The 15,638-nt window shown below is 41.6% G+C and overlaps 1 protein-coding gene across 1 annotated transcript in view; it reads right to left on the bottom strand.

The window, feature by feature from the left end:
• LOC140381018 (retinaldehyde-binding protein 1-like) overlaps positions 1–15,638 on the bottom strand; it is a 117,963-nt gene that overhangs the window by 58,294 nt on the left and 44,031 nt on the right. Inside the window, exon 3 of the mRNA XM_072465026.1 lies at positions 13,726–13,854. Within this exon, the coding sequence (XP_072321127.1) occupies positions 13,726–13,854 (129 nt within the window). The remainder of the gene's footprint in view (positions 1–13,725; positions 13,855–15,638) is intronic.

The raw sequence follows: 15,638 nt of genomic DNA, 5'->3' as shown, positions 1-15,638 counted from the left end.
TTTAGAGCTTTATACCGTTCTGAGATGTGTCTTTAGAGCTTTATACCCCTCTGAGGTGTGTATTTAGAGCTTTATACACTCTGAGGTGTGTCTTTAGAGCTTTATACCGCTCTGAGGTGTGTCTTTGGAGCTTTATACCGTTCTGAGGTGTGTCTTTAGAGCTTTATACTGCTCTGAGGTGTGTCTTTAGAGCTTTACACCACTCTGAGGTGTGTCTTTAAAGCTTTATACACTCTGAGGTGTGTCTTTAGAGCTTTATACCACTCTGAGGTGTGTCTTTAGAGCTTTATACACTCTGAAGTGTGTCTTTAGAGCTTGATACACTCTGAGGTGTGTCTTTAGAGCTTTATACCGCTCTGAGGTGTGTCTTTAGAGTTTTACACCACTCTCAAGTTGGTTTTTAGAGCTTAATACCTCTCTGAGGTGTGTCTTTAGAGCTTTATACCGCTCTAATGTGTGTTTTTAGAGCTTTATACCACTCTCAAGTGTGTCTTTAGAGCTTTATACCGCTCTAATGCGTGTTTTTAGAGCTTAATACCGCTCTGAGGTTTGTCTTTAGAGCATTATAACACTCTGAGGTGTGTCTTTAGAGCTTTATACAGCTCTCAGGTGTGTCTTTAGAGCTTTATACCGCTCTAAGGTGTGTCTTTAGAGCTTTATACCGCTCTAATGTTTGTTTTTAGAGCTTTATACCACTCTCAAGTGTGTCTTTAGAGCTTTATACCGCTCTAATGTGTGTTTTTAGAGCTCAATACCGCTCTGAGGTTTGTCTTTAGAGCTTTATACCGCTCTGAGGTGTGTCTTTAGAGCTTTATACCATTCTCAAGTGGGTCTTTAGAGCTTTATACTGCTCTGAGGTGTGTTTTAAAAGCTTAATACCGATCTGAGGTGTGTCTTTAGAGCTTTATAACGCTCTGAGGTGTGTCTTTAGAGCTTTATACCGCTCTAATGTGTGTTTTTAGAGCTTTATACCACTCTCAAGTGTGTCTTTAGAGCTTTATACTGCTCTAATGTGTGTTTTTAGAGCTTAATACCGCTCTGAGGTTTGTCTTTAGAGCATTATACCGCTCTGAGGTGTGTCTTTAGAGCTTTATTACACTCTGAGGTGTGTCTTTAGAGCTTTATACCGCTCTCAGGTGTGTCTTTAGAGCTTTATACCGCTCTGAGGTGTGTCTTTAGAGCTTTATGCCGCTCTGAGGTGTGTCTTTAGAGCTTTATAACACTCTGAGGTGTGTCTTTAGAGCTTTATACAACTCTGAGGTGTGTCTTTAGAGCTTTATACCACTCTGAGGTGTGTGTTTAGAGCTTTATACACTCTAAGGTGTGTCTTTAGAGCTATATACCGCTCTGAGGTGTGTCTTTAGAGCTTTATAACACTCTTAGGTGTATCTTTAGAGCTTTATACCGCTCTCAGGTGTGTCTTTAGAGCTTTATTCCGTTCTGAGGTGTGTCTTTAGAGCTTTATACCCCTCTCAGGTGTGTATTTAGAGCTTTATACACTCTGAGGTGTGTCTTTAGAGCTTTATACCGCTCTGAGGTGTGTCTTTAGAGCTTTATACCGCTCTGAGGTGTGTCTTTAGAGCTTTATAACACTCTGAGGTGTGTCTTTAGAGCTTTATACCACTCTCAAGTGTGTCTTTAGAGCTTTATACCGCTCTAAGGTGTGTCTTTAGAGCTTTATAACACTCTTAGGTGTATCTTTAGAGCTTTATACCGCTCTCAGGTGTGTCTTTAGAGCTTTATACCGTTCTGAGATGTGTCTTTAGAGCTTTATACCCCTCTGAGGTGTGTATTTAGAGCTTTATACACTCTGAGGTGTGTCTTTAGAGCTTTATACCGCTCTGAGGTGTGTCTTTGGAGCTTTATACCGTTCTGAGGTGTGTCTTTAGAGCTTTATACCGCTCTGAGGTGTGTCTTTAGAGCTTTACACCACTCTGAGGTGTGTCTTTAAAGCTTTATACACTCTGAGGTGTGTCTTTAGAGCTTTATACCACTCTGAGGTGTGTCTTTAGAGCTTTATACACTCTGAGGTGTGTGTTTAGAGCTTTATACACTCTAAGGTGTGTCTTTAGAGCTATATACCGCTCTGAGGTGTGTCTTTAGAGCTTTATAACACTCTTAGGTGTATCTTTAGAGCTTTATACCGCTCTCAGGTGTGTCTTTAGAGCTTTATTCCGTTCTGAGGTGTGTCTTTAGAGCTTTATACCCCTCTCAGGTGTGTATTTAGAGCTTTATACACTCTGAGGTGTGTCTTTAGAGCTTTATACCGCTCTGAGGTGTGTCTTTAGAGCTTTATACCGCTCTGAGGTGTGTCTTTAGAGCTTTATAACACTCTGAGGTGTGTCTTTAGAGCTTTATACCACTCTCAAGTGTGTCTTTAGAGCTTTATACCGCTCTAAGGTGTGTCTTTAGAGCTTTATAACACTCTTAGGTGTATCTTTAGAGCTTTATACCGCTCTCAGGTGTGTCTTTAGAGCTTTATTCCGTTCTGAGATGTGTCTTTAGAGCTTTATACCCCTCTGAGGTGTGTATTTAGAGCTTTATACACTCTGAGGTGTGTCTTTAGAGCTTTATACCGCTCTGAGGTGTGTCTTTGGAGCTTTATACCGTTCTGAGGTGTGTCTTTAGAGCTTTATACCGCTCTGAGGTGTGTCTTTAGAGCTTTACACCACTCTGAGGTGTGTCTTTAAAGCTTTATACACTCTGAGGTGTGTCTTTAGAGCTTTATACCACTCTGAGGTGTGTCTTTAGAGCTTTATACACTCTGAAGTGTGTCTTTAGAGCTTGATACACTCTGAGGTGTGTCTTTAGAGCTTTATACCGCTCTGAGGTGTATCTTTAGAGCTTTATAACACTCTGAGGTGTGTCTTTAGAGCTTTACACCACTCTCAAGTTGGTTTTTAGAGCTTAATACCGCTCTGAGGTGTGTCTTTAGAGCTTTATAACACTCTGAGGTGTGTCTTTAGAGCTTTATACCATTCTCAAGTGGGTCTTTAGAGCTTTATACTGCTCTGAGGTGTGTTTTAAGAGCTTAATACCGATCTGAGGTGTGTCTTTAGAGCTTTATACCGCTCTGAGGTGTGTCTTTAGAGCTTTATACCGCTCTAATGTGTGTTTTTAGAGCTTTATACCACTCTCAAGTGTGTCTTTAGAGCTTTATACTGCTCTAATGTGTGTTTTTAGAGCTTAATACCGCTCTGAGGTTTGTCTTTAGAGCATTATACCGCTCTGAGGTGTGTCTTTAGAGCTTTATTACACTCTGAGGTGTGTCTTTAGAGCTTTATACCGCTCTCAGGTGTGTCTTTAGAGCTTTATACCGCTCTGAGGTGTGTCTTTAGAGCTTTATGCCGCTCTGAGGTGTGTCTTTAGAGCTTTATAACACTCTGAGGTGTGTCTTTAGAGCTTTATACAACTCTGAGGTGTGTCTTTAGAGCTTTATACCACTCTGAGGTGTGTGTTTAGAGCTTTATACACTCTAAGGTGTGTCTTTAGAGCTATATACCGCTCTGAGGTGTGTCTTTAGAGCTTTATAACACTCTTAGGTGTATCTTTAGAGCTTTATACCGCTCTCAGGTGTGTCTTTAGAGCTTTATTCCGTTCTGAGGTGTGTCTTTAGAGCTTTATACCCCTCTCAGGTGTGTATTTAGAGCTTTATACACTCTGAGGTGTGTCTTTAGAGCTTTATACCGCTCTGAGGTGTGTCTTTAGAGCTTTATACCGCTCTGAGGTGTGTCTTTAGAGCTTTATAACACTCTGAGGTGTGTCTTTAGAGCTTTATACCACTCTCAAGTGTGTCTTTAGAGCTTTATACCGCTCTAAGGTGTGTCTTTAGAGCTTTATAACACTCTTAGGTGTATCTTTAGAGCTTTATACCACTCTCAGGTGTGTCTTTAGAGCTTTATACCGTTCTGAGATGTGTCTTTAGAGCTTTATACCCCTCTGAGGTGTGTATTTAGAGCTTTATACACTCTGAGGTGTGTCTTTAGAGCTTTATACCGCTCTGAGGTGTGTCTTTGGAGCTTTATACCGTTCTGAGGTGTGTCTTTAGAGCTTTATACCACTCTGAGGTGTGTCTTTAGAGCTTTATACACTCTGAAGTGTGTCTTTAGAGCTTGATACACTCTGAGGTGTGTCTTTAGAGCTTTATACCGCTCTGAGGTGTGTCTTTAGAGCTTTACACCACTCTCAAGTTGGTTTTTAGAGCTTAATACCGCTCTGAGGTGTGTCTTTAGAGCTTTATAACACTCTGAGGTGTGTCTTTAGAGCTTTATACCACTCTCAGGTGTGTCTTAAGAGCTTTATACACTCTGAAGTGTGTCTTTAGAGCTTTATACCACTCTGAGGTTTGTCTTTTGAGCTTTATACCACTCTGAGGTGTGTGTTTAGAGCTTAAAACCGCTCTGAGGTGTGTCTTTAGAGCTTTATACCGCTCTGAGGTGAGTCTTTAGAGCTTTATAACACTCTGAGGTGTGTCTTTAGAGCTTTATACTGCTCTGAGGTGTGTCTTTAGAGCTTTATAACACTCTGAGGTGTATCTGTAGAGCTTTATACCGCTCTGAGGTGTGTCTTTAGAGCTTTATAACACTCTGAGGTGTGTCTTTAGAGCTTTATAACGTTCTAAGGTGTGTCTTTAGAGCTTTATAATACTCTGAGGTGTGTCTTTAAAGCTTTATACACTCTGAGGTGTGTTTTTAGAGCTTTATACCGCTCTCAGGTGTGTCTTTAGAGCTTTATACCGTTCTGAGGTGTGTCTTTAGAGCTTTATACCGCTCTAATGTTTGTTTTTAGAGCTTTATACCACTCTCAAGTGTGTCTTTAGAGCTTTATACCGCTCTAATGTGTGTTTTTAGAGCTCAATACCGCTCTGAGGTTTGTCTTTAGAGCATTATAGCGCTCTGAGGTGTGTCTTTAGAGCTTTATAACACTCTGAAGTGTGTATTTAGAGCTTTATACCGCTCTCAGGAGTGTCTTTAGAGATTTGTACCGCTCTGAGTTGTGTCTTTAGAGCTTTATACCGCTCTAAGGTGTGTCTTTAGAGCTTTATACACTCTGAGGTGTGTTTAGAGCTTTATACCGCTCTGAGGTATGTCTTTAGAGCTTTATACCACTCTCAAGTGGGTCTTTAGAGCTTTATACTGCTCTGAGGTGTGTTTTAAGAGCTTAATACCGCTCTGAGGTGTGTCTTTAGAGCTTTATACCGCTCTGAGGTGTGTCTTTAGAGCTTTATACCGCTCTAATGTGTGTCTTTAGAGCTTTACACCACTCTCAAGTGTGTCTTTAGAGCTTTATACTGCTCTAATGTGTGTTTTTAGAGCTTAATACCGCTCTGAGGTTTGTCTTTAGAGCATTATACCGCTCTGAGGTGTGTCTTTAGAGCTTTATTACACTCTGAGGTGTGTCTTTAGAGCTTTATACCGCTCTCAGGTGTGTCTTTAGAGCTTTATACCGCTCTGAGGTGTGTCTTTAGAGCTTTATGCCGCTCTGAGGTGTGTCTTTAGAGCTTTATAACACTCTGAGGTGTGTCTTTAGAGCTTTATACAACTCTGAGGTGTGTCTTTAGAGCTATATACCGCTCTGAGGTGTGTCTTTAGAGCTTTCTAACACTCTTAGGTGTATCTTTAGAGCTTTATACCGCTCTCAGGTGTGTCTTTAGAGCTTTATACCGTTCTGAGGTGTGTCTTTAGAGCTTTATACCCCTCTCAGGTGTGTATTTAGAGCTTTATACACTCTGAGGTGTGTCTTTAGAGCTTTATACCGCTCTGAGGTGTGTCTTTAGAGCTTTATACCGTTCTGAGGTGTGTCTTTAGAGCTTTATAACACTCTTAGGTGTATCTTTAGAGCTTTATACCGCTCTCAGGTGTGTCTTTAGAGCTTTATACCGTTCTGAGGTGTGTCTTTAGAGCTTTATACACTCTGAAGTGTGTCTTTAGAGCTTTATACACTCTGAGGTGTGTCTTTAGAGCTTTATACCGCTCTGAGGTGTGTCTTTAGAGTTTTATACCACTCTCAAGTTGGTCTTTAGAGCTTTATACCGCTCTGAGGTGTGTCTTAAGAGCTTAATACCGCTCTGAGGTGTGTCTTTAGAGCTTTATAACACTCTGAGGTGTGTCTTTAGAGCTTTATACCACTCTCAAGTGTGTCTTTAGAGATTTATACCGCTCTAAGGTGTGTCTTTAGAGCTTTATAACACTCTTAGGTGTATCTTTAGAGCTTTATACCGCTCTCAGGTGTGTCTTTAGAGCTTTATACCGTTCTGAGATCTGTCTTTAGAGCTTTATACCCCTCTGAGGTGTGTATTTAGAGCTTTATACACTCTGAGGTGTGTCTTTAGAGCTTTATACCACTCTGAGGTGTGTCTTTAGAGCTTTATACACTCTGAAGTGTGTCTTTAGAGCTTGATACACTCTGAGGTGTGTCTTTAGAGCTTTATACCGCTCTGAGGTGTGTCTTTAGAGCTTTACACCACTCTCAAGTTGGTTTTTAGAGCTTAATACCGCTCTGAGGTGTGTCTTTAGAGCTTTATAACACTCTGAGGTGTGTCTTTAGAGCTTTATACCATTCTGAGGTGTGTCTTTAGAGCTTTATACCGCTCTGAGGTGTGTCTTTAGAGCTTTACACCACTCTGAGGTGTGTCTTTAAAGCTTTACACACTCTGAGGTGTGTCTTTAGATCTTTATACACTCTGAAGTGTGTCTTTAGAGCTTGATACACTCTGAGGTGTGTCTTTAGAGCTTTATACCGCTCTGAGGTGTGTCTTTAGAGCTTTACACCACTCTCAAGTTGGTTTTTAGAGCTTAATACCGCTCTGAGGTGTGTCTTTAGAGCTTTATAACACTCTGTGGTGTGTCTTTAGAGCTTTATACCACTCTCAGGTGTGTCTTAAGAGCTTTATACACTCTGAGGTGTGTCTTTAGAGCTTTATACCACTCTGAGGTTTGTCTTTAGAGCTTTATACCACTCTGAGGTGTGTGTTTAGAGCTTAAAACCGCTCTGAGGTGTGTCTTTAGAGCTTTATACCGCTCTCAGGTGTGTCTTTAGAGCTTTATACCGCTCTAATGTTTGTTTTTAGAGCTTTATACCACTCTTAAGTGTGTCTTTAGAGCTTTATACCGCTCTAATGTGTGTTTTTAGAGCTTAATACCGCTCTGAGGTTTGTCTTTAGAGCATTATTCGCTCTGAGGTGTGTCTTTAGAGCTTTATAACACTCTGAAGTGTGTATTTAGAGCATTATACCGCTCTGAGGTGTGTCTTTAGAGCTTTATTACACTCTGAGGTGTGTCTTTAGAGCTTTATACCGCTCTCAGGTGTGTCTTTAGAGCTTTATACCGCTCTGAGGTGTGTCTTTAGAGCTTTATAACACTCTGAGGTGTGTCTTTAGAGCTTTATACAACTCTGAGGTGTGTCTTTAGAGCTATATACCGCTCTGAGGTGTGTCTTTAGAGCTTTATAACACTCTTAGGTGTATCTTTAGAGCTTTATACCGCTCTCAGGTGTGTCTTTAGAGCTTTATACCGTTCTGAGGTGTGTCTTTAGAGCTTTATACCCCTCTCAGGTGTGTATTTAGAGCTTTATACACTCTGAGGTGTGTCTTTAGAGCTTTATACCGCTCTGAGGTGTGTCTTTAGAGCTTTATACCGTTCTGAGGTGTGTCTTTAGAGCTTTATAACACTCTTAGGTGTATCCTTAGAGCTTTATACCGCTCTCAGGTGTGTCTTTAGAGCTTTATACCGTTCTGAGGTGTGTCTTTAGAGCTTTATACACTCTGAAGTGTGTCTTTAGAGCTTTATACACTCTGAGGTGTGTCTTTAGAGCTTTATACCGCTCTGAGGTGTGTCTTTAGAGTTTTATACCACTCTCAAGTTGGTCTTTAGAGCTTTATACCGCTCTGAGGTGTGTCTTAAGAGCTTAATACCGCACTGAGGTGTGTCTTTAGAGCTTTATACCGCTCTGAGGTGTGTCTTTAGAGCTTTATAACACTCTGAGTTGTGTCTTTAGAGCTTTATACCACTCTCAAGTGTGTCTTTAGAGCTTTATACCGCTCTAAGGTGTGTCTTTAGAGCTTTATAACACTCTTAGGTGTATCTTTAGAGCTTTATACCGCTCTCAGGTGTGTCTTTAGAGCTTTATACCGTTCTGAGATGTGTCTTTAGAGCTTTATACCCCTCTGAGGTGTGTATTTAGAGCTTTATACACTCTGAGGTGTGTCTTTAGAGCTTTATACCGCTCTGAGGTGTGTCTTTGGAGCTTTATACCGTTCTGAGGTGTGTCTTTAAAGCTTTATACACTCTGAGGTGTGTCTTTAGAGCTTTATACCACTCTGAGGTGTGTCTTTAGAGCTTTATACACTCTGAAGTGTGTCTTTAGAGCTTGATACACTCTGAGGTGTGTCTTTAGAGCTTTATACCGCTCTGAGGTGTGTCTTTAGAGCTTTACACCACTCTCAAGTTGTTTTTTAGAGCTTAATACCGCTCTGAGGTGTGTCTTTAGAGCTTTATAACACTCTGAGGTGTGTCTTTAGAGCTTTATACAACTCTCAGGTGTGTCTTAAGAGCTTTATACACTCTGAGGTGTGTCTTTAGAGCTTTATACCACTCTGAGGTTTGTCTTTAGAGCTTTATACCGCTCTGAGGTGTGTCTTTAGAGCTTTACACCACTCTGAGGTGTGTCTTTAGAGCTTTATACACTCTGAAGTGTGTCTTTAGAGCTTGATACACTCTGAGGTGTGTCTTTAGAGCTTTATACCGCTCTGAGGTGTGTCTTTAGAGCTTTACACCACTCTCAAGTTGGTTTTTAGAGCTTAATACCGCTCTGAGGTGTGTCTTTAGAGCTTTATAACACTCTGTGGTGTGTCTTTAGAGCTTTATACCACTCTCAGGTGTGTCTTAAGAGCTTTATACACTCTGAGGTGTGTCTTTAGAGCTTTATACCACTCTGAGGTTTGTCTTTAGAGCTTTATACCACTCTGAGGTGTGTGTTTAGAGCTTAAAACCGCTCTGAGGTGTGTCTTTAGAGCTTTATACCGCTCTCAGGTGTGTCTTTAGAGCTTTATACTGCTCTAATGTGTGTTTTTAGAGCTTTATACCACTCTCAAGTGTGTCTTTAGAGCTTTATACCGCTCTGAGGTTTGTCTTTAGAGCATTATAACACTCTGAGGTGTGTCTTTAGAGCTTTATACAGCTCTCAGGTGTGTCTTTAGAGCTTTATACCGCTCTAAGGTGTGTCTTTAGAGCTTTATACCGCTCTAATGTTTGTTTTTAGAGCTTTATACCACTCTCAAGTGTGTCTTTAGAGCTTTATACCGCTCTAATGTGTGTTTTTAGAGCTTAATACCGCTCTGAGGTTTGTCTTTAGAGCATTATTCGCTCTGAGGTGTGTCTTTAGAGCTTTATAACACTCTGAAGTGTGTATTTAGAGCTTTATACCGCTCTCAGGTGTGTCTTTAGAGATTTATACCGCTCTGAGGTGTGTCTTTAGAGCTTTATACCACTCTGAGGTGTGTCTTTAGAGCTTTGTACACTCTGAAGTGTGTCTTTAGAGCTTGATACACTCTGTTGTGTGTCTTTAGAGCTTTATACCGCTCTGAGGTGTGTCTTTAGAGCTTTACACCACTCTCAAGTTGGTTTTTAGAGCTTAATACCGCTCTGAGGTGTGTCTTTAGAGCTTTATAACACTCTGAGGTGTGTCTTTAGAGCTTTATAACACTCTCAAGTGTGTCTTTAGAGCTTTATACCACTCTAAGGTGTGTCTTTAGAGCTTAATACCACTCTGAGTTGTGTATTTAGAGCTTTATACCACTCTCAAGTGTGTCTTTAGAGCTTTATACCGCTCTAAGGTGTGTCTTTAGAGCTTAATACCGCTCTAAGGTTTGTCTTTAGAGCTTTATACCGCTCTTAGGTGTGTCTTTAGAGCTTTATAACACTCTGAGGTGTGTCTTTAGAGCTTTATACTGCTCTCAGGTGTGTCTTTAGAGCTTTATACCGCTCTGAGGTGTGTCTTTAGAGCTTTATACCACTCTGAGGTGTGTCTTTAGAGCTTTATACACTCTGAGGTGTGTCTTTAGAGCTTTATACCGCTCTGAGGTGTGTCTTTAGAGCTTTATAACACTCTGAGGTGTATTTTTAGAGCTTTATACCGTTCTGAGGTGTGTCTTTAGAGCTTTATACCCCTCTGAGGTGTGTCTTTAAAGCTTTATACACTCTGAGGTGTGTCTTTAGAGCTTTATACCACTCTGAGGTGTGTATTTAGAGCTTTATACACTCTGAGGTGTGTCTTTAGAGCTTTATACCGTTCTGAGGTGTGTCTTTAGAGCTTTATACCGCTCTGAGGTGTGTCTTTAGAGCTTTACACCACTCTGAGGTGTGTCTTTAAAGCTTTATACACTCTGAGGTGTGTCTTTAGAGCTTTATACATCTCTGAGGTGTGTCTTTAGAGCTTTATACACTCTGAGGTGTGTCTTTAGAGCTTTATACCACTCTCAAGTGGGTCTTTAGAGCTTTATACTGCTCTGAGGTGTGTCTTAAGAGCTTAATACCGCTCTGAGGTGTGTCTTTAGAGCTTTATACCGCTCTAAAATGTGTCTTTAGAGCTTAATACCACTCTGAGGTTTGTCTTTAGAGCATTATACCGCTCTGAGGTGTGTCTTTAGAGCTTTATAACACTCTGAAGTTTGTCTTTAGAGCTTTATACCGCTCTCAGGTGTGTCTTTAGAGATTTATACCGCTCTGAGGTGTGTCTTTAGAGCTTCATACCACTCTCAGGTGTGTCTTTAGAGCTTTATAAACTCTGAGGTTTGTCTTTAGAGCTTTATACCACTCTGAGGTGTGTCTTTAGAGCTTTATACACTCTGAGGTGTGTCTTTAGAGCTTTATACCGCTCTGATATGTCTTTAGAGCTTTATACCGTTCCGAGGTGTGTCTTTAGAGCTTTATACAGCTCTGAAGTGTGTCTTTGGAGCTTTATACACTCTGAGGTGTGTCTTTAGAGCTTTATACCACTCTGAGGTGTGTCTTTAGAGCTTTATAAACTCTGAGGTGTGTCTTTAGAGCTTTATACCGCTCTGAGGTGTGTATTTAGAGCTTTATACCTCTCTGATATGTCTTTAGAGCTTTATACCGTTCTGAGGTGTGTCTTTAGAGCTTTATACAGCTCTGAAGTGTGTCTTTAGAGCTTTATACACTCTGAGGTGTGTCTTTAGAGCTTTATACCACTCTGAGGTGTGTCTTTAGAGCTTTATAAACTCTGAGGTGTGTCTTTAGAGCTTTATGCCACTCTGAGGTGTGTCTTTAGAGCTTTATACACTCTGAGGTGTGTCTTTAGAGCTTTATACCGCTCTGAGGTGTGTCTTTAGAGCTTTATACACTCTGAGGTGTGTCTTTAGAGTTTCATAACTCTGAGGTGTGTCTTTAGAGCTTCATAACTCTGAGGTGTGTCTTTAGAGCTTCATAACTCTGAGGTGTGTCTTTAGAGCTTCATAACTCTGAGGTGTGTCTTTAGAGCTTCATAACTCTGAGGTGTGTCTTTAGAGCTTCATAACTCTGAGGTTTGTCTTTAGAGCTTCTTAACTCTGAGGTGTGTCTTTAGAGCTTCATAACTCTGAGGTGTGTCTTTAGAGTTTCATAACTCTGAGGTGTGTCTTTAGAGCTTCATAACTCTGAGGTGTGTCTTTAGAGCTTCATAACTCTGAGGTTTGTCTTTAGAGCTTCATAACTCTGAGGTTTGTCTTTAGAGCTTCATAACTCTGAGGTGTGTCTTTAGAGCTTCATAACTCTGAGGTGTGTCTTTAGAGCTTCATAACTCTGAGGTGTGTCTTTAGAGCTTCATAACTCTGAGGTTTGTCTTTAGAGCTTCATAACTCTGAGGTTTGTCTTTAGAGCTTCATAACTCTGAGGTGTGTCTTTAGAGCTTCATAACTCTGAGGTGTGTCTTTAGAGCTTCATAACTCTGAGGTTTGTCTTTAGAGCTTCATAACTCTGAGGTTTGTCTTTAGAGCTTCATAACTCTGAGGTGTGTCTTTAGAGCTTCATAACTCTGAGGTGTGTCTTTAGAGCTTCATAACTCTGAGGTGTGTCTTTAGAGCTTCATAACTCTGAGGTTTGTCTTTAGAGCTTCATAACTCTGAGGTTTGTCTTTAGAGCTTCATAACTCTGAGGTGTGTCTTTAGAGCTTCATAACTCTGAGGTGTGTCTTTAGAGCTTCATAACTCTGAGGTGAGCCCATCGCTCCTGGAGATTTATTGTTCTTTAATCTCTTGATTACACCTTGTGTCTTTCAGCTCGTAATAGTTGATCTTGTTCTTGTGATGTCACAGACTGAGGCTTAGAGAGGAAGATAAATCTAGAAAAAAGTGTTTTTTTTATAGAAGGATTCAAATGCTGATTGAATTTGGTCTTGTTTGGTTAAGATTACACAATTTTTCTGTCCCATATTTTAAAAATGGTTCTTTCATCTTGTTGTTTTCTAAGTTTCCAAGATAATAATTTAGAAAATTTGGATCCACCTTAATAATATCTTTGTTTGGTAAAGAGCAGTTTCTTAGGGTCAGATCATTCATTTCTTGAAGCATTTTAGGACATCCCTTTTTGGCATGGTTTTCATCATCATGGCTTTTAGCTTTCTCTCCCTTTTTTGGAGGCTCTGGCAATAATTTGTCCTCTCAAGACAGCTTTGGAAGCGTCCCAAAGAAGGCGGAGACATTTCCCCATTGTTATTTTTAGAGACCGAACTTCTTCTTTCTTGTTCCTCCAGAGCCTCTTGAGCTCCACACGTCTAATGTAGCTGAATGTGAAGATTACAGTCGCCACCACAGACCAGGGTTCCCTCAGAGTGGTTCACAATCAGGTCCATGACACCAGCAGAGGAAGTGATATCGCCCCCTGGTGGAGCAGACACTTTTAAAAGAGTGAATATTCCCCTTAACCAGTGCATATCTGGCCTTTTTATCCTTACGTTCAAAACTCAGTTCAAAAACGATTCGGTTTGAGATCAATATAACATCTCCCCTTCTGTTTGTCTTTGTATGATCAATAATATGATTTTTTTACAACAGAATTTAATTCTTTTTTGATGTTCAGTGTCATTGAAGTATGTCACTCGTACATGATCTATTCTTTACCACTCTAACACTTCTGATGCCATTGGGTTGATCGTACTGTTAATAACTTTTGAACGTTTTTAATCTCTCTGGTCTAAAACAAACAAACAAACACACACACACACACACACCATAGGAACAAAAAACCACCTCAAGGGTAAAAAAAAAAAAAAAAGGAAAAGGGTTCATGCTGGAACCCAAACCTTTAACCCTGGAGGTCTCCTTTAACCTTTGAGGTCTCCTTTAACCCTGGAGGTCTCCTTTAACCCTGGAGGTCTCCTTTAACCTTTGAGGTCTCCTTTAACCCTGGAGGTCTCCTTTAACCCTGGAGGTCTCCTTTAACCTTTGAGGTCTCCTTTAACCCTGGAGGTCTCCTTTAACCTTTGAGGTCTCCTTTAACCCTGGAGGTCTCCTTTAACCTTTGAGTCCTCCTTTAACCCTGGAGGTCTCCTTTAACCCTGGAGGTCTCCTTTAACCCTGGAGGTCTCCTTTACCCTTGCAGCCTTCTCGACACGTTCCTTCACACGATCGTTAATAAACCTCATTATCAGGCCTCAATGTTTATCAGCTGCTGGTCTTTGTTGCCCAGGCGATGTGCTCTTGAGGCACATTCTGTGACATTTGAGGGGCCTTACCTTCTGCACCGTGTGAGGAGGCAGAATGTGGCACACTCCAAACACTGGGCCGTGGTCCTTCACCGTCAGATGTTCCAGTTTGGACCTCATGGCCTGCTCCTCCTCCGACACCATCCGGAACGACCCAGTCTGTCAGCAGCAGCAGCAGCAGCAGCAGCAGCAGCAGCAGCAGCAGCAGCAGCAGCAGCAGCACACGGGGAAGAGTCAGACAGAGAGATGATTACTATAACTATGTCTCCATACAGAGCAAACAGATGATTGAAATATCATGTCAACAGTTCAATATATATATGTATTTCTGATGGAACTCTGGCCTGTTGTATTCCTGACTTGGACAGTTCCACAGGAATCAGACATTAGACGAAAATGAAAGGGGAAAATAATTTCACGTCATCGTATTAGTTTTTTTGTGCATGTTACACATGTACAAATGTACTTACTACAACACAAGTAATTGTGTTATAAGACTTACAGAAGAAAAACTAATATTACTGGCTAAATTACTATTAAATTTACTGCTGCATTTGAAAGGTGACTCATTTAAACCTATTGTATGTTTTCAGTATTTTCCTATACGTGACATGGTAACCCCCTGAAACAGTCTCAAAATGACCCCCAGACTAAGACTAATGCTGTGGTCATAGGATCCTCAGTGTGATGTCACGAGGTCATGTCAGCGTGGTCATGTCAGTGTGGTCATGTCAGTGTGGTCATATCAGTGTGATGTCACGAGGTCATGTCAGTGTGGTCATGTCAGTGTGGTAATGTCAGTGTGGTCATGTCAGTGTGGTCATGTCAGCGTGGTCATGTCAGCGTGGTCATGTCAGTGTGGTCATGTCATGGTCATATCAGTGTGGTCATGTCAGTGTGGTCATGTCAGTGTGGTCATGTCAGTGTGGTCATGTCAGTGTGGTCATGTCAGTGTGGTCATGTCAGTGTGGTCATGTCATGGTCATATCAGTGTGGTCATGTCAGTGTGGTCATGTCAGTGTGGTCATGTCAGTGTGGTCATGTCAGCGTGGTCATGTCAGCGTGGTCATGTCAGTGTGGTCATGTCATGGTCATATCAGTGTGGTCATGTCAGTGTGGTCATGTCAGTGTGGTCATGTCAGTGTGGTCATGTCAGTGTGGTCATGTCAGCGTGGTCATGTCAGTGTGGTCATGTCAGTGTGGTCATGTCAGTGTGGTCATGTCAGCGTGGTCATGTCAGCGTGGTCATGTCAGTGTGGTCATGTCAGTGTGGTCATGTCAGCGTGGTCATGTCAGCGTGGTCATGTCAGCGTGGTCATTTCAGTGTAGTCATGTCAGCGTGGTCGCGTCAGTGTGGTCACGTCAGCGTGGTCATGTCAGCGTGGTCATGTCAGCATGGTCATGTCAGCGTGGTCATGTCAGTGTGGTCATGTCAGTGTGGTCATGTCAGCGTGGTCATGTCAGCGTGGTCATGTCAGCGTGGTCATGTCAGTGTGGTCATGTCAGCGTGGTCATGTCAGCGTGGTCATGTCAGTGTGGTCATGTCAGTGTGGTCATGTCAGCGTGGTCATGTCAGCGTGGTCATGTCAGCGTGGTCATGTCAGTGTAGTCATGTCAGCGTGGTCGCGTCAGTGTGGTCACGTCAGCGTGGTCATGTCAGCGTGGTCATGTCAGCATGGTCATGTCAGTGTGGTCATGTCATGGTCATGTCAGCGTGGTCATGTCAGTGTGGTCATGTCAGCGTGGTCATGTCAGCGTGGTCATGACAGTGTGGTCATGTAGATATTATTCAAATCTAATAGAAGTCAACAAAAGTAACACTAAATTCCTTTTCAGCACTGTAGCTAGGCTAACAAACTGTCACAGCAGTAGAGCCCTCAATCCCAGCTACACTTAGCTCTGATGATTTCCTCCTATTTTTTAACAATAAAATAAAAACAATC

Source organism: Eucyclogobius newberryi, unplaced genomic scaffold, assembly GCF_026437365.1.
Source record: "Eucyclogobius newberryi isolate DKJ021-1_F unplaced genomic scaffold, fEucNew1.0.hap1 SCAF_5, whole genome shotgun sequence".
Classification (NCBI taxonomy): domain Eukaryota; kingdom Metazoa; phylum Chordata; class Actinopteri; order Gobiiformes; family Gobiidae; genus Eucyclogobius; species Eucyclogobius newberryi.
The sequence above is the reverse complement of the archived record's forward strand: the minus strand, read 5'-3'. Positions and strand labels throughout refer to the sequence as shown.